Source organism: Paramormyrops kingsleyae, chromosome 3 (genome assembly GCF_048594095.1).
Source record: "Paramormyrops kingsleyae isolate MSU_618 chromosome 3, PKINGS_0.4, whole genome shotgun sequence".
Lineage (NCBI taxonomy): Eukaryota > Metazoa > Chordata > Actinopteri > Osteoglossiformes > Mormyridae > Paramormyrops > Paramormyrops kingsleyae.
In genome coordinates, this window is record NC_132799.1 from 25,974,010 (window position 1) to 25,996,024 (window position 22,015).

The 22,015-nt window shown below is 49.8% G+C and overlaps 1 protein-coding gene across 1 annotated transcript; it reads left to right on the forward strand.

Moving 5' to 3' along the window:
• The first annotated feature begins 101 nt into the window (after positions 1-101).
• Positions 102-21,905, forward strand: LOC111857762 (laminin subunit beta-1-like). The gene is made up of 33 exons (XM_072709964.1): positions 102-857; positions 1,477-1,649; positions 3,371-3,509; positions 4,544-4,617; positions 4,785-4,973; positions 5,095-5,158; positions 6,022-6,224; positions 6,995-7,115; positions 7,265-7,453; positions 8,166-8,342; positions 8,596-8,708; positions 9,100-9,179; positions 9,271-9,406; positions 9,513-9,671; positions 9,916-10,043; positions 10,137-10,257; positions 10,569-10,770; positions 12,025-12,168; positions 12,257-12,488; positions 12,830-12,993; positions 13,295-13,519; positions 13,744-13,961; positions 14,409-14,505; positions 17,116-17,485; positions 17,853-18,037; positions 18,366-18,607; positions 19,134-19,334; positions 19,847-19,991; positions 20,080-20,287; positions 20,428-20,569; positions 20,800-20,976; positions 21,078-21,237; positions 21,547-21,905. Exons 1-33 carry the CDS (start codon positions 698-700, stop codon positions 21,684-21,686), a joined length of 5,478 nt encoding a protein of 1,825 aa, XP_072566065.1. The 5' UTR covers positions 102-697; the 3' UTR covers positions 21,687-21,905.
• The last annotated feature ends 110 nt before the right edge of the window (positions 21,906-22,015 follow it).

The window sequence follows — 22,015 nt, forward strand, 5'->3', positions numbered from 1 at the left end:
AATATAAATCTTTTTCGACCAAAGGTGTAATTTTTACCTCCTAACCCCCATTAATCTGCCCCCCCCCCCGTAACGGACCAGAAATTATTAAATCATCAAGGAAACTTTCCAAGTCGGTCGGCATTGCTGAAACTGAGTAACGATTTGCCATAATATTTTAATGGGAAGGTCATTTACAGTTACACGGATCAGAGGTTGAAAGGTGATCCGTTTGGAGAAAATGTTCAGAAAGGATTATTACGGAAAGGTTTTGACGGTTTGCTCGCGAATAGGTACCTATCATCTATTCGTGAATCTGGACTCAAAGATGTGACGGTCAACTCAAACTTTAAAAAAAAAAAGAATCGTATTATTTGCTGTTAAGTTGGTGACTCCACAAATAAGCTTATTTGCTTTCTGAACTGCCGAGCATTGAGAGGACTACACTAAAGAATTATAGATATTTATAAGGTTTTTACAGGTAAATCTGAAATTTAATCAAACTATAGGCTGCAACTAAGTGCACTGAACTGGATTAAGTTTTTCAGACTAAAAATATCGCAAGGATTTGAAATGATAGACCTCTAAATGAACCAGGGCTTACACGCTGCCTTATGATTATAGACTAAGTACCTACAACCCGCTGGTCAATTTTTAAACTGCCCTGGTCTAGTGATTTTTTTTCTTTCTAAATACCATTTTTCGGTGTAATGTGCGCATGCCTGGGGGGGGGGTCCCTTTCACCGCTCCCACTGGCTGGGTGGGACCAGGCGCCCCCGATGCTGGGAGTCAGTCTGAGCCCCAGCGAGCCACAACGCCGAAGGGCAGCGACTACCAGAGCAGTACGATGCTGATTCTCCGCGTCGTCACGCATTTCAGTAAGTAGCTGCATCCGTGCTGGCGACGCGTCTCCTCCTCCTATGTAACCAGCCGCGTTTGTTATAGTTTATGAATGCAATGTAATCTGACATAGCAGCCGCACTGAATGTTCATATTTCATACTCCGCTCATCTTTACTCTACTACACGAGTTCAAACTTTGTAAAAGAAATACCATCGCAAACTTACGACTCTTGTGGCTGTTCGCGCACGCAAAGATCCCAGAAAACCACGTTTACTGTTATATTCTATGTATTTAATGTTTTTTTTTGGTGGCAAAAGTTTTCAGTGATTGCCCATATCCCCATTTATAATAGATTAGAAAAGATCTGAGAGGTTAATTAAAATCGGGGAAGATGTTAGTAACTACGATGCTGTTTACGTTAAATAAGTTTGCATTAAGGAAACATGGGATGTTTTACTTTTTCCGTTTATTTTTATATAGTGCCTTCCACGGCACAGTTTCCCCCAAGGAACTAAGAGTCTGTAGGTATGAATGAATCAATTAATTAATTAAGGATTGAAGAAGTCGTTAGTAAGTCTGCATGAAGGCAGCCTGCGTAATAATACGGTTGGCATTTTCAAATCTAAAGTAAGCGACCCTTTCTCCACCACCTAGCTGTCTGGGCATTATCCCTGGCCCAGATACCGGAGTTCAGCGATGTGTGCACCCAGGGCAGCTGCTATCCGGCCACAGGGGACCTGCTGATCGGCAGGGCCCATCAGCTCTCGGCCAGCTCCACATGCGGGCTCTTGCGACCCGAACCCTTCTGCATCGTCAGCCATTTGCAGGTAATGGGGAGCGGAGCCGCTAAACGCGGGCTTGGCCGGACGTTCGCCGGTGCTTCAGGCGGAGCCACACTGGCCCTTCACCTTGGATAACTCATACTAATTAGCAGTAATCATTGAAACTCTATCGCCCAGATATTCCAGGAATGTCCTCCCGCAGGTCGGCTGGTCACAAGCAATTTTAAAAGGTCTCCGCCTTGATAGACCGTGATAAGTAGGCTATGGCAAACTTAAATTTAGATTTTCTGTAATTTGTCACTTATTACAAGCACATATGATGAAATCCACATACAGATTTTCGTTTTCCAATTTCAAGTTTTTTCGCCCCAACAAGTGTTTGTTTTTCGTGTCATTGTTCCTGTTTAAAAGTTAGTTATAAATTAACGATGCAATTGTGTTCGGCTTCCACATCCTGCGGGCAAACCTTCATAATAATTACTAAGATTTACAGCCTAGGATTTGTGTTCGAAGACCAAATACTGAACGACTTTCAAAGGTGTGTGAGGTTCCGTTAAGATATGATCTCGTTTTTTTACACACATCTTTGTTGAATTGCTGTGATTTCGGTGTGGGGGTGGGCCCACTCTGTTCCCTCTTAGTGGTGGGGGTTTGGATGGGAATGCACGTTCTCCCCCTCCTCCTGGCTGTCTAGAGCACTTCCTGGGCAGCTCTGAAAATCCCCCCTGACTGAGGACAGAGCTGAAAGTTCACTCACTTGAGATGGATGCCACACTTTTTATAACTGTGCTTTGTGTATGGAGAAAGAGAGATGTGTTCTCAGCATGTCCAGTGTGTGTAAGCTTGAAGCCCAGATGAACTTAATAATTTTAGTCTTGTTTATATAGGTGTTGGACCACCCATGTGACTTTCTGTATGGTCCAGACCTGCCCCATCTGTGTACTTTGACATGTAATGAGAAGCAGAATGGAAGGGGGAAGGGGAAGGGGGGGGGGGTACAGGCTTGTTCCTTTAGCAAATGGAGTTCTCTGAGTTTTTGTGGGTCCGCTAGCAAAACTATCATGGATTTTTCTCTTTATTGATTAACAAATGATGGAAATTGTAGGAGTTCTTTAATTTATTACCTGATCAAGAGGCCGAAAATACTGGGAAAGTTAGGATTATTCTAGGGGCCCCTGAGTAACAGGGGCTCTAAAAATAACTGGAATAGGGCCCCAATATAATATTCTTTCATTGGGCCCAAAATCTCTAATGGCGGCTCCTGCACCTGATGTTCATTTAGCTAAATCTGGTGTCACTTCTGGCCTGAACCCTGTTAATGTAGCTCAGGCGGTGGGAGAGACAGCTGTTAACATCAAGTGGGAGGGAGTGCCCCCCCCCCTGGATTGCTGTGGGCTGCTTTGTAAGGCACGTGGGAGGGGGTGACATTAAACAGGATGACCGTTTAAAGTAAACACCTTCATAGGGGTGGAGGGGGGGGGGGGAACACTTCAGAAGAAATGAGCTTGGCCTGTAATGTTTACAGTTGAAATAAAAAAGGACAGCCTTCTAATAAATGCCTGCAGAGGGGCTCAGGTGGCAGGCCTTCCACTGCCGAGGGGCTCAGATGGCAGGCCTTCCACTGCCGAGGGGCTCAGATGGCCGTGGAAGGCCTTTCATGTAGCCTGTGCTGTAGGTGGTGTTGGGGTCCAATGGCCATGTGCTACGGTGTCTTTCGCTGTATCTGAACGCCATTATCAGGCTTCCTCTCGCTCCGCCTCCCGCAGGAGGAGAAGAAGTGCTTTGTGTGCGACTCGAGGGAGCTCTACGACGAGAAGGCCAACCACACCACCAGCCACAGTGTGGAGAACGTGGTGACCACCTTTGCGCCAAACCGCCTGAAGACATGGTGGCAGTCGGAAAACGGTACTGGGAAAATGTCCGTGCCGGGGGGGGTGGTCAGTTCTCACAGTGAACGAGGAGGTGATTCTCTGAAGAGCGAAGTTAACCTTTTTAATCAGGGCCTTGGGGGTGGAGAGAGGTGGACTTCAAAGTAATGGCTCACTGATTAAATCTACCTTTCTTCTTTGGGTTGAGAAGGTGGGCCTCTGTTAATGGTTGTCCAGTCATGTCTTAAAGAACAGTGGAGTTTCCTTCACCTTCTCATTCAAACAGCAAAAGTCATGGGTCTGATGGCCATCTTAGTCTGGGGAAAAATGTTAAATAAATTCTCGGACATGACTACAGTTACGGCACAGCATAGAGTGGGAGATGAGATAAAAGCCCAGATGTTTCCAGAGAGTGGGATGGTTTTTGTAGAAGACCATAAATAAGACATCACAAAGCCAAGTACAGCTGGAATTCCTCAACTCCCTCAAACAGAGTTACTTTCCTCTACCAGCTATTATCAAAATGATTAGTTACGAATGAGAACGAGGATCAAGATTGTATGGATTCCTCACCTTCCATTCCTTCCATTGTTTTGTCTGCTCAATGGAGAGAGTGAAACAGTGTTTGGTGTCGCCTGATAATTCCACAGCTGTGTAGTTGCAACAAAATAACTAATCTAATTTCTTTAGGGATGCAAGGAAAGACAAACATTCCTATTGTATATTGTATGGCAGTCGCCTCGGGGCTTTCCTGGCCATATCTTTTAGAAGCATCTATGAACATCTGTTTTGTACTAGATGGTTTCAAATCTCCAGCCCTTTCATGAAAAGCAAACCTATACTGAGCATGGTACAGAACAGCTAATTTCCACATTTTTTCTTCCGAGATTTCCAGGTTGTGAGTTAGTTGGCAGATGTGGTGGATCATAGACATTTGCCTGTAGTCATTGCAGGGAGGGCTCAGTTTCTAGAGAAGTAGAAACATCTGCTGCCCACAGAGGTAGCAGATCCGTTCTGCTCTGTGGCGAAAGTGGCATCATTGAGATGTCTGCTCATGGCCGGTTTCCTCAGGTTTGGAGAACGTGACCATCCAGCTGGATCTGGAGGCTGAGTTCCACTTCACCCACCTGATTATGACCTTCAAGGTAATCGTGCTGCCGACTGAGATAAAGTCCCACTAACTGACGTTCAGTTGAAGGTTTCCTTATATCTAAGTCTTTGTTTATTTTTTAAAATTGTTTAAAAGCTGCTCATCTAAACATACCTGATCCACAAGTAGTGAAAGTTCTAAGTGATGGCCGTCCTGTGACAGACCTTCCGGCCTGCTGCCATGGTTATCGAGCGCTCGGCTGACTTCGGGGAAACCTGGCAAGTGTATCGCTACTTTGCCTACGACTGCGAGGCCTCCTTTTCGGACGTATCCCAGGGGCCCATGAAGAAAGTCGACGACATCATCTGCGACTCGCGGTATTCTGATATCGAGCCCTCAACAGAGGGAGAGGTACAGAGCTCGCCTGTGATAAGTTATGGTCTAAGTACAGTCATGGTCTAACGTCATGATCTAGACCTTCAACACCAAAATCTCGAAGCTTTCTCCTCTTTTTCTCCTTCTTGCACTTTAGGTCATATTTCGTGTTTTGGACCCTGCCTTTAGGATTCAAGACCCCTACAGTCCCAGAATCCAAAGTAGGTGAACCTGTGAAGTCTTCAGAGCTGCTTGCTTGTGGTTTTTGGATTCTTAGTGCTACAGCAGGGTTATTGTCATGAACGAAAACTGAAACCACAAGAAAACGTATTCCTAAACTAATGCACAATAGGATATGAAAATATAATATAAAACAACTGTAAATATTGCTTAAATAACATAAAAACAAGCATGAAATACTTTTTGTTACTGCTTTTAGTACAATTTTGCTAAAGTGGTGTTTGTCTTTACCCTTAATAATAGCTGGAATATGTTTTGCTCATTTTGAGGACATTAGCACATAATGAGCACTGTATATTCACGTAGGACTCTAAAGATCCGATTTATCTGACTTTGAGTCTGTCCCTGAAATAAAATGAACTAAACTTTAAAATAGAAACCACACTGAAAACCAAGTAAACCGGAAAATCGAACTGCAGTCACACTGCAGGTCAGTAAATAAACTTGTGAACTTGCCATTTCAGCATGTTTCTCCTAACACACATGCACACTGACTCCTGTACCATTCTGTGACAGAATAGAATAGAATAGCTTTCTTGTCACTGCCCAGGCACAACGAGATTTTGTTTGCAGCTTCCGTATTCGATGCTATTAACGGAATTAAATTAACTAAAAGTAGAGCTCAAAGATAAAAATGTCAGTAAGTAGCAAATATTGAATAATGAAGGCAGCATCGGAACCAGCACAGTACAAAAACCGCAGACAAGCAGCACCAGCAGACGGTACGCACTGTATAAAGTGTTCATGTGTATAAAGTGCCCTGCAATAACCATCACACTATAAACTTGTGCAAACACAATGTAACAACCCAATGTGGTGAATGAGTGCATTCTCTGGCGCACAGACTTGCTGAAGATCACCAACCTGCGGGTGAAGTTCACCAAGCTGCACACGCTAGGCGATAACCTGCTGGACTCGCGGATGGAGATCAAGGAGAAGTACTACTACGCCGTGTACGACATGGTGGTGCGCGGGAACTGCTTCTGCTACGGACACGCCTCTGAGTGTGCCCCCGTCAACGGGGGAGGGGATCTCGTGGAGGGCATGGTGAGTCACGCCCGAAAGCCAAGACGGCCGCGGGCTGTCAGATGTGGATGGTCGCTCTCGGATGGAAAACAAAAGCCTGCATTCAGCTGTGCCTACAGCTGGGGATGTATACGAGTGGATAGAACCGTCAGGTAGTTTGTGTGAAGAGCAGAGGTGGGCAGAGAGTAAAAGTCCAGACCAAGATTTTGTTTCAACCAACCAGTTGAGTATAAAGAGTCACACAGAGAGTAATCAACTGGTTGGTTCAAACTAAATCTTGGTTTGGACTAATACTCTCTGGACCTGAACTATCCATGTCTGCTGAATAGTCTGTGTTAGTGTGAGCCTGTGGATGACTATAGATGTGGAACACACCCCTGTTTAGTCTGCGTCGCATCTTGTTTACTGTCTAAAGCAAAGATTATTTCCAGCTGTTTCTCCGTACTGCTGCTCGTAGCTGAAGGTGCGGACTGTGTTTAGATGATGATTGCCTGATATTTCTGAGGGGAACAGCCGATTTTCAGACACGCCGTATTTGCCTGAGAGAGGTCTCTGTAACATGGGCCAATTGTCTGCTGAAGCACGGGTGAAACAAAAAAACAGAATGTCTGCTCTGTTCAGGAGCCGCTCCTGGAGCTCCTCTTTTTCACCCCGCTGTCGGGCTGGTTCCGAGGCTCCAGTCAGGTCCCCAATCAGGCCCGGCGTGTCCCCGATCAGACTCCCGATCAGGTCCCCGGTCCGGCCTGCCTTGCCAGTCACTGCGTCTCTCTCTGCCCCTTGCTCACCCACAGGTTCACGGGCACTGCATGTGCAACCACAACACCATGGGCCTGAACTGCGAGCGCTGTCAGGATTTCTACCATGACCTGCCCTGGAGGCCGGCCGAGGGGAGCAACACCCACGCATGCAGGAGTGCGTCTTGTGCGAAATGCGTAGCCTGCAGAGAGGAATTTGGGGCCATTACTTATGGAGTCAAATATGTAGCTTGCTAGTGAACTTCCTAATTGTGTGTGTGTGTGTGTGTGTGTGTGTGTGTGTGTGTGTGTGTGTGTCTCCCCTAGAGTGCAACTGCAACCAGCACTCGGGCTCCTGCCATTTCGACATGGCCGTCTACCTGTCCACTGGCAACGTCAGCGGCGGCGTATGTGACAACTGCCAGCACAACACAATGGGCTATAACTGCGAGCAGTGCAAGCCGTTTTATTACCAGCACCCAGAGCGGGACATCCGGGACCCCCATGTCTGCGAGCGTATGTAGCCCCGCCCCCCACCTGCTGTGCTGGCCAGGCCTCACCCTCTCTCCCCTGACAGGCCCCGCCCCCCTTCACTGTCCTGGCCTGGCCCGGCCCCATCCCTCATTGTTCTGGTCTGGCCCCACCTTTTCGTCCTGGCCAGGCCCCATCTCCCTCACTGTCCCGGCCTGGCCCCGCCTTCTTGCCCCTGCCTGGTCCCGCCCCTTCACTGTCCTGGCCTGGCTCCGCCCCCTCGCCCCTACCTCACTGTATGGGTCTCCTTTGATGCCCTCTATCAGATGGGAACACCTGGCCTTTTAAGTGCTACCTGTCAGCTCCGAACCCTCCTGTCTCCTGACTCCTTTGGTTTTCTTGCCTTTTATGTAGGAGATCTTTGGTGTTAATCATGCTTGGGGTTCCTCGTTCTCTCCGACTCGCCTACCTGCCTTTTGGTATCCTTCATTCCAGCTCTGTTTGTTCCTTTCTGTTTTGTTCCCCTTTTGTATTCCCCCACATTTCAATTCCTGCCTTGTTTGTGTGTAAGTTTCCCTTCGTGGGATAGATGCAAGGTTAAGTAAAAATTTGTAATTGGAGCACTCGATTCAGATGTTGCAGAGGATTAATCATAACATTTTAAATTTGAAAAATCATATCAGTTATATTCGGAAGGTAGTGCCGAACGTGTGGCCTGAACTTCCCAGCATTTAGAAATGTCACCCCGTTCCCCCAGCCTGCGACTGTGACCCTGTGGGCTCCCTTGATGGAGGCGTCTGTGACCGGATGACGGACATCCAGGCCGGCCTGATAGCAGGGCAGTGCCGCTGTAAGCCCAACGTGGAGGGCGAGCGCTGTGACCGCTGCAAGTCCAGCCACTACGGGCTGAGCGAGGACCCGCTGGGCTGTCTCCGTGAGTGCCTGTCTGCCCTAGCTCTGGCCCCCTTAACCCACTATGAATCAAGCCGGCTGTAAATGCAGACGTGACGGAACGCCATGCTGAAATGGCCCGATTTGGTGGTTAAAGGGTCCCCTTTGACTTAAACTCCTTGAAAATTAAAAGTTCTGATCCTTACCTACCGTGTTATTACACTCTGTCGTTGCACGTTCGTGAATTTTTAGCTAATCCATAACCTGTCATTTGCGGTGCTTTTTTTTTTCCCCAGCTTGCACCTGTAACCCTCTGGGAACCGCTCCGGGGGGGAGTGTCTGTGACACGGACACAGGAAACTGTTACTGCAAGCGTCTGGCGACGGGCAGGAACTGTGACCAGTGTTTGGTAGGTGTCTGGCCTGCTCACGAGTCCCAGAGGTAGTCATGTCTTTCCACAGAAGGCAGATGTTATTCAGACATGCAGGGTTGCTGGCAATGTGCATGTGTTTTGCAATTCTTGTAACATGATTGGGAGAACTTTTATCAAAATACGTGCCACAAAAGCTTTTTTTTTTTATCGTTATCAGTTTTGAAGTTTGCTGTGTCAAAGTTAAATAACTGCATAAAATCAGCGAGTGGAAAGTTTCCATGCAGATGGAATGTGAGCATGTGGGGGGCAGGTGGGCTTGTGGTTTATTTCCCTCTTTCCTGCATGTCTTGAATGCATTAATGGCATCTCAGGAGGCACCGTGAACGAGACGTTTATGATACTCTTAACGAGCCATGTCACCTTTCAGCCACAGCACTGGGGCCTGAGCAATGACATGGAAGGGTGCCGTCCATGTGAATGCGACCAGGGAGGGGCCGTCAACAACGAGTAAGGTCAAAGGTCATCCCGTTGTGTGGGGGGGGCACATACCACTGACCGTTCCTCCCTCACCACTGAGCTCTCTGTCTGTCCTCCGCAGCTGCTCCGCTGAGACCGGCCAGTGTCAGTGTCGTGATCACATGTTTGGGCGTCAGTGTAACCAGGTGGAATCCGGGTTCTACTTCATCGCTCTGGACCACTACACCTACGAGGCTGAGGATGCCAAGTTTGGCCCGGTAGGGTTGCGGCGGGGGTGTTTTGGTCCAGCACGTTGGACCCAGTTCATCCTGACAGCGCTTTATTGGATTGTACCTCACAGTGGTTTGTTTCCTGTGTCTTTAGGGAGTCACTGTGGTCCAGCGACCGTATCCCCAGGACCGGAATCCCACCTGGACAGGCGTCGGCTTCGTCAACGTCCCTGAGGGTGCCTACCTGGAATTCACCGTCGACAACATCCCCCACTCCATGGAGTATGACATCCTGATTCGCTATGAGCCCCAGGTGAGGGGCCTCAGAAAGATCACTGCCTGTACTTCAGGGCAGAGCCCCGGGCTTTTCAGCATTTATTCTTGCCTAATAACTGTTAATAAATTTGATCTCTTTAATGACTGGTTGTCTCTTCGGGGAGGATATTCCTTTATGCTGGGAGGGAACAAAAACGTGTACCGGCTGTGGGTCCCCGAGGACCGGAATGGAAAACGCTGCCATAAAGTCTTAATCGCCTGTTATTTCCCGGTTGCCGTAGTTACCTGACCAATGGGAGGAGGTGGTGATGACCGTCATCAGACCGGGGGAGATCTCTGTAGGCAGCCGCTGCATCAACACCGTGCCGGAAGACGATAACCAGATGGTGTCCCTCCCCCCCGGCTCCAGGTACACCCCCCCGCCCCTGTCTGGCTTCGTTTTGAGCGTCTCTCGCTCTGCTGGTCTTGGTGTCATGTGACGCGTTGGTGTTTCGCTGTTCAGGTACGTCGTCCTGCCCAGACCTGTGTGCTTCGAGAAGGGCTTGAGCTACACTGTCCGGCTGAGTCTGTCCCTCTACTCGGCTCTGAGTGACATCCAGTCCCCCTACACTCTCATCGACTCGGTGAGTCCATCCAAGCAGCTAACCAGGCTTGTCGTGTGCTGATTTGATGGGCCTTAATTCTTTAGCTGAAATGTACTGGCGTGAATTTTCACCATGGTTAGAATGAGAAATTAGCATGAGTAATTAGGAATTAGTATGACAGATTAGCAATTAGCATGAACAATTATGAATCGAGTGATTAGCAATTAGCATGAATGATTAGCAATCAGTATGACTGATTAGTAATTAGCATGAATGATTAGCAATTACCATCCTTGCAGTTACATCTTCCATAGGTACAGAGACTGACCGGATAGTACTCTCGTTTCCAGATTGTCCTCATGCCGCATTGCAAGAACCTGGAGATCTTCACTGGCGCGGAGGGCACGGACGTGGTGACCAACAGCGCCTGGGACACCTTCCAGCGCTACCGCTGCCTGGAGAACAGCCAGAGCGTGGTGAAGACGCCCATGACAGACATCTGCAAGAACTTCATCTTCAGCGTGTCGGCACTTCTGAACCAGGGAGCCAAGCGTAAGGGACCTCTGATCTCCTCACCATCTCCGTCCTGAATGCTCCTTGCGAAGTGCGAGTTATCAGCCTAGCTTTGATTGATAGCATGTCTGACACTTGGCAAATGATCCCGGGATTTACATTGAGCAAATTGCTGAATGGTGACATCCCTTTGCAAACCCTGGGATTCGAACCCGTGACCTTCTGGTTGCAGGAGCAGGGTCCTAACCCACTGAGCCACACACTGCACTCGTACCCCAAACTCATCTCCACTCCGCTCCCACGTTCTCTGCATGTCTCCACCTGCATCTGGGCCCCAGATGTCATTCGAGAGCTTTCTCTCTTCGTCTGACAGCCCATCAGGGGAAGCTCCGATCTCACCCCGGTGACAAACCCATGGGGCAGCCAGGTCCTGTCTGATCAGGTCCCGGGAACCGCAGAGCCGGCCGGGGTGCAGATGCACTCAACGTGAGGTCATTCTGTTACCAGTCAGATGGAATTATAAGCTGACATGCATAGTGTTTTTAAACAGCCGGGGCCTTTGTTGAATTCCGTGCTCTGAGGAGGTGCAGGGACCTCGCTGGGCTCCCTTGTGTGGTTGGGCTCAGGGCTTTTAACATTCCTGCGGAGACGCCGGCTTCCCGCCACTGGGGCTTTTAGCTGGCAGCCCCAGGGTGCTCCTCAGTCCTCAGATGTCTGCGTTTGTTTTCATGATAAACACACAGACATCTGATGCCCCCTTCATGTCTCTGGAGTCGCAGAGATCCCAGTGGACCTGTCCAGACCCGTACTCCGCCAAGGGCTGCCGCTCTCTCGCTCTCTCGCTGACCGGAGATGTGTTGACTCTGACACTCTGGCCCTGTCACTCGCTGAAATGGCTCCCAGTGGAGCGTGACCAAACTGCGGCCCCTGGGGTGACGAGAGGGGGCCCCCACTGTGGCCCTGCCTTTGGGATTAATGGAGCTGGAGCTCCAGCTGAGCTGTTAACTGCAGCCCCCACGGCCGGCTGTTCCTGAGAGGGTTTGTGTTGATCTCTGAAGCTCGCACAAAGCAGCAAAAGGCTGTGATCTGTTTTCTCGTGTTCACACCGTGATCCGGAGGGGGGGTTTCCTCTTCTTACAAAGATGCTAAGTAGCCGTCTTTAATTTTTTATTTGAACTTTTTTTTCAGGGTTAGGGGTTCTAGGGCAAAAACAGATTGGATAATTATACCTGTCAGCTGTGCTTTTTGTACGGATGCTCTCTAATCTGCCTCATCCTCCACCCCCCCCCCCAGCCTGCCAGTGTGACCCCCAGGGCGCCCTCAGCACCGTGTGTGACCCCAACGGCGGCCAGTGCAAGTGTCGCCCCCATGTGGTGGGAAGGAGTTGTGACAAATGTGCCCCTGCCACCTTCCAGTTCGGCCCCAACGGCTGCAGGCGTGAGTCAGATTGCTCAGCGTGCCAGTGTGATGTCGAGGGGGGGGGCATAGCGCTGCCAGCCGTTATTTGACCCCTCTTCCTCCTCAGCATGTGACTGCGATCCGTTGGGCTCTGCCAGCAAGTTCTGCCATGTGGTGACGGGCCAGTGCCAGTGCGTACCGGGCGTATCGGGCCGCCAGTGCGGGCACTGCCTCCCGGGACACTGGGGCTTCCCCTCCTGCCGGCCCTGTGCCTGTAACGGGCATACGGAGCAGTGCCATCCCCTGAGCGGCAAGTGCCTGGGCTGCCGCGAGCACACCACCGGGCACAGCTGCGAGAGGTTCGTGTGCCAGGACCCCGCATCTGCTGCTTGGACCCTCACGGGCGTCCATCCTGGTGCCCGATTTATCAGCCACATGACCTTTATTTCTGATGGTCTAAATTTAGCCAGACTTTAGCAGCAACCATCCTGTGGGTCTGTTATGCCCCGACCACAGGGGAGGAGTCTGGCCGTTATACGATGCGCATGTCAGAAACTAAATTATAGTGCATTACTCGTATATCTAGGTTTGTTAGATTTGTTTCACTTTCATTGTCTTGTGCTTTGAAGCTGCATTGATCCAAATCCCTAATGGCATGTTCATAATTTTGATGTTTTTCCTGCTTGCTCTGGATCCCCAGTTGTTTGGCAGGTTACTATGGCAACCCGGTCCTGGGCTCCGGGGACCACTGCCGCCCCTGCATGTGTCCCGACGGGCCCGGTAGCGGACGCCAGTTCGCCGAAGGCTGTTACCAGAACCAGGAGTCCAGCCAAGTGCGGTGTGTCTGCCAGCCAGGGTACAAAGGTAGCACTCCCCCTAGTGGAGCTCTGAGGTCATTCCATGGCCCACCTGCGTAAAATGATTTAAAGCGCTTGAAATGGCCGAGCCCTGCCACTTTTCTCTTTCTCTGCATGACTTTCGTCCTCTATCCTGTTTTTTTCATTATTCTTTGACAGCTCTAGAGCTACAAAGTGAACTTCTGAACAGCTTTTAATGTTTTTGAACAGCAACAAAGTTGTCCGTATAAAGACTGCAGCCTTGAAAGATCAGTAGTGTTTTTTTATTATTTATTTATTTTTACTTCCTTCCCTTCTTCCCTCTGCAGGTGCCAGGTGCGATGAATGTGCGCCTGGTCACTACGGTAACCCGCAGGAAGTTGCCGGGCAGTGCCAGTCCTGTCAGTGTAACCACAACATTGATGTGATGGACCCCGGGTCATGTGACTCTAGCTCGGGCGTCTGTCTGAAGTGCCTGTACCACACGGAGGGCGAGAGGTGCCAGCGCTGCCAACTGGGTTACTATGGAGATGCCCTCACCCAGAGCTGCAGGAGTGAGTTTGCCTGGCAGATTTAACACGAGCTCATGCCTTTATAAATGTGGAAAATACATTTACTGTGATGTCTGACTTCTCATCAGTATATTGGATCTGTTTGTGGTAACTATTATGAGTGATTAGTATTATTTTGTATATTATTTTCACTTTGATTACTTTTCTGTTTTTTTGGGAAGATGGCTTGACTGATGGGAGTTCATTGTTTCCTCTTTCTCTCCCAGAGTGTGTGTGTAATCACCTGGGCACTGCCAACCACACCTGTCCTGCCAACGGGGAGTGCCACTGCGACCTGGCCAGCGGCCAGTGCCCATGCCTCGCCAACGTAATGGGCCAGAGCTGTGACCGGTGTGCCCCAGACACCTGGAACCTCGCCAGCGGCAGCGGGTGCGAGGACTGCGACTGCGACCTGAGTCACTCCTTCGGGACGTCCTGTAATGAGGCAGGTCACCGTTAGTCACTCAGATCTGTTTCAGGCAGCGTCGTGCCACATTTGCTGCTGTCCCAGGGATGCAGAAGCTGTACAGCACTCTTTTTTTGGAAAGATTAAGGTGGTGTGTTACCAGGGGTGACCGGGTCCAGCTGAAAGCTGATTGGTGCTTAAAATGCCTCCTCCCCTGTCACTCACCCATTCAAAGCATATCATTGGCTAATGAATGGAATCTCTGCCCATCTCCAGAAGGTTGTAGGTGTGAAACCTATAGCCAGCAGAGTAATCGTATCTGTTTTGGCCCCGTGAATAAGGCCCATATCTCCGTGTACTCCAGGGCACTGGCTCTTCCTGCACTCTGATTCTCACTCCTACATCACTTTCGACAAATAAATAAGTAGGAAGTGCTGACGTGACGATGTGGCGGTCAAGTGACATGTTTGCGCTCTGTGCCCACAGCTGACAGGCCAGTGCCCCTGCATGCCCGGCTTCGGAGGCAGGACCTGCCGCGAGTGCAAGGAGCTGTTCTGGGGTGACCCAGAGGAGCGCTGCATCGGTAAGCTCCGCCCCCTGCTCCACCCCCAGCTCCGCCCCCTGCTCCCAGGGGCCTTTCCCCTTCCCCCTCATAGATGCCATTACGTCTGTCCGCCGCCTCCCTCCTGACGTCGCACCTGCAGGAATGTCCGCCCTGAACACCAGCGCTCTGCATCCTGGCTGAAATTGCTACGTTGGCAGTGTGGAGGCATTCAGATGAAAGGATGATGCCCATTTATTACACATCCGTCTCCGAGTTTTGTGCGAGGTCGATGATGGAGAGATGATGGCGTTGGGTTGGGGGTTGGGGGTGGGGGAGGAGAGCCTTGATACATTTTCGGCTGGAGGCGAATTTCCCATCGGGGATGGCGGGGGGAGGGCAGGATTGTTTTGTCCCAGGATGCTTCCTGAACACCGACCCTTTAACCGTCCTGGTTCTTGCATCAAAGGCAATCAAGACCAGATGGGACATTTTTATATGCTCACTTGGTCTCAATGGCAACCATGCACGAGTCTGTCTGAGCCTGGTAATGTTCTGACGACGATCTCATCAGAATGATGGGTTTGCGATTAACTGAAGTCGACCTGAAAGGAGTCTGGTCTGTCAGGATAAATTACTGCTGGACTTTTTTAAGGAATCTTGGCCCTTGCCCATGGTAGATAGTGCTGTTTACCTCATCTTTCTTTTATTCTTTAGCCATGTTTGAGATTAAAGTCGAATTGCTTTCTCTGTAATTATTTCTTAATTAAAAAAGTTGATTTTAGGTTTGGTTTCTGGTATAATTACAAGATCCTTTGATCTTGTGTGGTAACATACTTTTGACTGTAGTCCTTCCATTTTTATAATGGATTTTTTTTTTTTTGTGTATTTTTGTTTTTTACTCTTTCAGTTGCATATAGTTAAATGTACAATGGGGGAATGATAGTCTGCCTTGTTCCCTTTTTTTCCCTAATCCCTGGAATGTTCTCTCGCTCCCCCACGGTTCTCCAGCCACAGTTGGGAATGTTGCTCTTTGGTTGGTTTGTGTTTTTTTCAGCAGGTGGGAGTCTTTGCCGACGGAGTCGTTGGACGTTCTTTAGAGAGTGGATTTAAGTAGGAAATCCCTGCTGCTTCCCAGGCATCGAATTACCCTCTAATCCTCACGTTTTCCTTGCTCCAGGTTCTCCGTTTTAATGCTATAAATGTATAATTCTTCAGTTTGTCTTCATCCGGCTTTTACTGCACAGGATTGTAGCGCAGATCCCTGAAGATGCCCCAGCTGAACGTGGGCTCAAGTTACGTTACATTAATTCTGTCTGGATGTTTTTGAAGGCGGATTGAGCCTGAAGCATGAACAGACAGACGAGAGCCAGGGAAGGGTCTTTCTGAACATTTCAGTGAGCACATCTGTGCAATGGCCTGAGCTTCACTGGGAACCAGCGGGCTCATTCTGGCCGCACTGGGAGGCCCAGGCTTCCCGAGTCTCTGCCAGCCTGTAAATATTTAGCGCCTGGCCACCACTTGCCGTTTACGTTGGAGTCTGTGTTAGATAAACCTCCCCCTTTATTCTGGGTGGGGGTGGGGGGGGGCAGGCGATCGGGCTGTTCAGGTGCCTGCCGGGGGGAGGGGTTGGTCACAGGCTTTTCAAACACCACAAAAGAATCAGAGCAATCCTTCACCCCCCCTCCCTGGGGACAGTATTTGTGGGGTCGCCTTTTCAAGATTAAGTGGAGATCCAAAGATCCCAGAGGTGCAGAGTCAACAAGGTAACTCCCTGTGAATAGAACGGCCTGGAATGGCCCGGAAGCTGTGTGCTTTTCTGCCACCCCCACCCCCAGGGCTGTGTGTTATTCAGTGTCACTAGCCTGAGGTGGGGGAGCAGGCTGCCTGCCACCCTCCCTGTCTAGCAGCTTGGGTCCCGCTGAAGCCTTGGTCGTACCTTCTGCTTGTGCTTCCGGCCTGGGGGCGGACGTCCGCGCGGCAGCTTGTGGTTGATATGGATGCGGATGGCTGATGTTGGCGCATGCGTGCTGCATTGATATTCCTCCAGAGCAGCAGAGGGCAGATGTCGTCTGCTAGATCTGAATGAAGTTTACGCAAAAGCAGGATAACATACGGTTTATAACCAGAAGTTTCAAGTAATTTTAGTTTTTTTTTTTATTTAACAAAAACACAACTTTCTTTTGTAAAACTACTTAACTGATGTCGGCTTTGTCTCACAAACAATTTGGACAGTAAATATGTTTAATATTCACCTCTGCCTGATCATGTTTCTCATTGAAAGTACTATTCCATTCTTTATAAAATATGATTTTTGGGTAGAAATCAAAAATAAAGATGGAATACACGGAGCCCCTAAGAGGTCAAGGTGGGAAAATATTTTTTGAAGTACCTCTAAGTCTAAATGTCTTTTTTAATCACACATTCTGCTTTCATGCCAAACTTCCTTACCAAATTGGCACCATCTTTCCCAGCCAATCAGGCAGTTCACCATATCTCTTCTGAAAGTCTTAAAATGTCACATTTATATTACGTTTGTCTTATTCTGTTTAGCATTTTTTTCATTGTGCTACAACCAACAAGAGCGATATTCTAGTTCAGCCCATCTTCTTCTCAAACCCTAACCCCCCCGCCCCCCCTTTTCGGTGACAGCGTGTGACTGTGACCCTCGAGGCATCGCCGAGCAGCAGTGTCACCGGGCCACGGGCCACTGCGTGTGTGTGGAGGGCGTGTCCGGCCCCCGGTGCGACACCTGTGCCCGTGGGTTCTCCGGCGAGTTCCCCGACTGCCAGCGCTGCCACGAGTGTTTCGCCGTGTGGGACCGCATCATCGCTGAGCTCGGCAACAGGACTCAGCTCCTGGTGGAGAGGGTGAGCGGCCTCAAAACCACGGGCATCATGGGACCCTACCGGGAGACCATCCAGAACATTGAGCAGAGCACCAGCGCCATCCGGAGCATCCTGGATCAGAACCCTGCCACCCAGCCCCTGCTGGAGATCCAGGAGCAGCTGGAACAGACCACGTAGGTGTCCTGAGGGCCTGTATGTGAATTAAGGGGGATGCTGTGTAGCTCAATAGGTTAGGATGCTTTGTCTGTGAACAGAAGGTTGTTGGTTTAAATCCCTGAATCTGCGGAATGATTTCATCTTTGAGTCCCTGTGCAATACCCTTAAGGCTAAATTGGAATGTAGCATTTTGTAATGTTAGGTCTTTAATATAAATGTACAATTAAGAATGGTCATGATTTAAAAACTTGCAGTATGACATTTAAATGAAAAAATATCCTATTGATTGCAAACCATTTTGTTTCGGAGCAGCTGATTGGCCGCTTTCAGAGCTCCGCCCTCCCAGCGTGACACTAATGAACCCGCTTCTTCCTTTGGGTACAGGGGCCTGGTGACCGAGCTGCTCAGCAAGCTCAACGCCACAGAGGAGGCCCTGGCCGAGGTCTCGGCAGAGAACAACGGCACTGACGCCAAGCTGGAATCGCTCAGCAAGGATGTTCAGAAGCTGGACCAGATGGTCAGTGACCTGAAGTTCCAGGTGGAGCTGGTGAAGAACTCTGGTGTGAAGGGTAGGTGTGACTTTCAAGGGACCAGAAGAAATCTATGAATCGATTTAGAGCTTCACGCAGTGTCAAATGGGCGCCAGAATAAAAGCAAACAAAACCCTGGCTCATTATAATATGTGATCTACGTCTTAGAGCCGTATTTCCCAACCCAGTCCTTGGGGACCCACTAACACTCCATGTTTTTGCTCCCTCCCAGCTCACCTGTACCAGGTATTCAGGGTTCTGGTCTGGCTGGGAGCAAAAATATCCCCAAGGATCGGGCTGCTAAACACTGTTTGATAGTAATTCATATTTGTATAAAAATAAGTACTTATTGCCATCTCCCCTAAAGGCGCCTTGCACAGCATCACCAAGTACTACCAGCAGTCCCTGGACGCCGAGGCGCTCGCCAACGCCTCCACGACGGACCCAGGCAGCACCGTCGAGCAGTCCGCCGCCATCCGCCGCGCCGCGGAGGACAGGATGAACGGGAGCAGAGCGCAGTTCAGCAGGACACAAGAGGAGGATGCGAGGAGGCTGGATGACCTGGCTGTTCAGCTGGAAACCCTGGGCCTGTCCAAGCTAAGCGAGAAGGTCAGTCTCTGGGTGTCTGACACTACAGAACATCTCGGTGACGCGGCGACGCACAAGAGAAATGTTACCTAAGCTTAACAGATACTTTTATGTAATACATTTTCTTTTGGGTATAGATCTGTCTCTACCAATGTGTGTTCAGTGGGGTGGGGGGTTTGTGTTCTTACCAGTGTTGAAACCAAACCTACACCCTTGGTCCAAAGCAAACTACATTTTTGAGAGAAACCGGGTCGAAGATGAAGGGCCTTGTGGTGACGTCACTCTGCAGACCCTGGGATTCAAACCACCAGCCTTCCAATCCCAGGCACAACAGCCTTAACCTGCTGAGCCACATACCGCAACTATGCTAATAATATGTACAAAAGAACATGCCGGATACATCCTGAAGTCTGTTTTACACAAGTCGAGAGCTGCCTGTATATACACAGAGAATAATCCTGGGATTACTTTGCGGGAATCTCAGAATGATTTAATTATATTATATTTTATGTAAATCTCTGGGGAACATTCTGACTTTCTCCCTCAGACCTGTGGCAACCCAGAGGGATCAGAGACGTGTTCGCCCTGCGGGGGCCTGGGCTGCCGGAACGGGGACGGCAGCAGGAGGTGTGGGGGCGAGGGCTGCGAGGGCCTGGTCACCGTCGCGCATAACGCCTGGCAGAGAGCCAAGGACTTCGACAAGGAGATCCTCGGTGCCTTGGAGGAGGTGGACAGGCTCTCCAAGATGGTAGGCTGTGTTCTCCCACAAGAGCTGACATCACGAAAGATTTGAAGAACTGATTGAAAGTAAACCCCTGGATATTTGGACTTCATTTAGGTTCTAATCATATCTTGACACGAGCAAAGGTTGTTCTAGATCAGGGGTTCTCAAGGTCCGGACCGCGGTCTGGATGCGGACAGAACTGCAAATTAATCCAGACCCAGCTGCTAATTCGCCTTAAGACTAAATATGGTTAACGTAAAAACGGTTAACGTGGTATGAAGCACAAAAAACAACGCTGGACCACCAAACTTCGCACACGCACATAACGTGTCGAAACAACCAGCGTGCATTAAACCAGCCGTTATTGTATATTTTGACGTCTATCTTGAAAGTTACTGTTAATTCGTTAATGTTCATGAAATGCTGTTTTGTTATTGAGAATTGTTCCAAATCTGACTGAACAAAAATTTGATGCGGACCTTTGATCAAAAAGTTCGAGAACCCCTGTTCTAGATGCTTCTATGGCTGTCGCCTAGGTGGCAGCGGCCAAAGTGCGGGCTGACGAGGCCAAGGCCAACGCCCGCGATGTTCTGGCAAAAAGCAATGAGACAAAGCATCGCGTGGACCAGAGCAATGAGGAGCTACGGGGGTTGATCAAGCAGATACGTGACTTCCTGACACGTAGGTCCCCGCATTCACACGTCCGCCATCGCGCCATGACCGCTGGTTGGTGAATAACGTGACCTTGGCTTCCCCTGGTCATCTGCAGAAGACGGGGCGGATGTGGAGAGCATCGAGGCTGTGGCTAATGAGGTCCTGGAGATGCAGATGCCCACGTCGCCGGCTCAGCTGCAGAACCTGACGGAGGAGATCCGTGAGCGCGTGGGTAGCCTCTTGGATGTGGAGATAGTCCTCAGCCAGAGCGCCGAGGACATCCAGCGGGCCGAGAGTCTCCTGGCGCAGGCACGCCAAGCTAGGTAAGAGGGGGAGGCGAGGGGGAGGCGAGGGCATGAGAGGAAGGGTCGGATAGACCAGGCGGTGGTGCTGAGGTCAGGACTCTCCGACAACTGTTTTGGCCGCCCCTGCATATTCCTGTACTGTCCGACCCGCATTGCAGCAAAGAGGCGGCAGACATCAAGGACACTGCGGAGATGGTGAAGGAGGCGCTGGAGGAGGCTGAGCGGGCTCAAAATGCGGCGAGCAAGGCCATCGAGCAGGCTGCCACGGACATCAGGGGAACCCAGGACCTGTTGGTTTCGGTTAGTCTGCAGGGGAGGACGGCTGTGTGCTGGGGAAAGGGCGTCTCTGCCTTCCTGTGGCCTCAGAGCCTGGCGCAATGGTGTCTAAACACATAATGGACATAAATTCACATTTAGGAGGATTTCTGGTTGCCATGGTAACAGAGCAGCAAGTGAAACTGGGCCAAATACCGTGCTCAGGTGTACGCCAAAGCAAGGCCTATAACTATATCCATCATGCCGACCCCCAGGCGGAGTCCGAGACTGCAGTCTCGGAGTTCAGGCTGAACAACGCCACACAGAGGTTGATGGCGCTGGAACGAGACATCAGCTCGCTTAAGCAGAAGGCCGAGAACAGCTCCGCCATCGCCGAGGCGGCTGAGAAAGCCACGCAGAACATCAGCCAAGTAACAGAAGCGGTTCAGAAGGTGTGTGTGAACCGCACGGCCTTAGGTCTGATTCAGATATTCAGTGAATGTGTTAGTGCGGTGTCCTCTTGCGACACATGACTTGTTCCATTATCAAATAGGAACTGGACACAGAGCTGAAACCCAAGTACAGCTCCGTAGAGAGTCTCATCACTGAGAAGGCTGGGGGCGTGGCCGAGGCCAAGAGGAGGGCGGAGCAACTTCAGCAGCAGGCCAAGGAGCTGCTGGCACAGGCCACGGACAAGCTGCAGTTACTGAAAGGTGACACTGATCCTCCTACACCAAACACATGCATCTTCTGTACTGCTGAAACTGGATCGGGCCAGTCCAGCAGGAAACGGGCCCAGTGTTGTCATATTCAAAGTACAACAAACAGCAAAAGCTCAGCTGAGTTCCTGATATCAAAAGACTCATTTTAAGGAAATATTCACAATGCGTGCCAATTAATAGCTTTAGTACTGATACAGAACTGATAACCAGTGGCGTAATGATTAAGGAACTTGACAAAAACATCTACCCCTCCTGAAGCAGGCCTCCCTCTTCCACCACCCCGGCCCCGTTTCCTTTCAGACTTAGAGCAGTCTTATGAGGATAACCAAAAGGCACTGGAGGACAAGGCCAGCCAGCTGCTGCGGCTGGAGACGTCGGTGCGCGAGCTGCTGCAGGAGATCAGCAACAAAGTCACCATGTACAGCACCTGCCTGTTTTAGCCGAGCTCACAAACCCTCCGAGAATCAGACATGCCGAGAGAATGTGGACTTCAAAGCCAATCTTATAATGCATTTTAACCAAAGAGAAAATTAGTGTACTAAGACTTCCAAATTTTTTAAACTTCTGTATCTGGAATATAACAACTGTGGCCAAATTGAGTTAAGGCTGAAACCAAAATGTGTGAATTTTCATTTAAATAAAATAATCCCCCAATGAAAGGAACCCTGGGATCTTTTAAACAAATCAAAACTACTTGTTTTTCTACAGCTAAAGGTCATATTAGCCAGTGTTGTGCTGCCCCCCAGTGGTCACCAATCATCACAAAAGC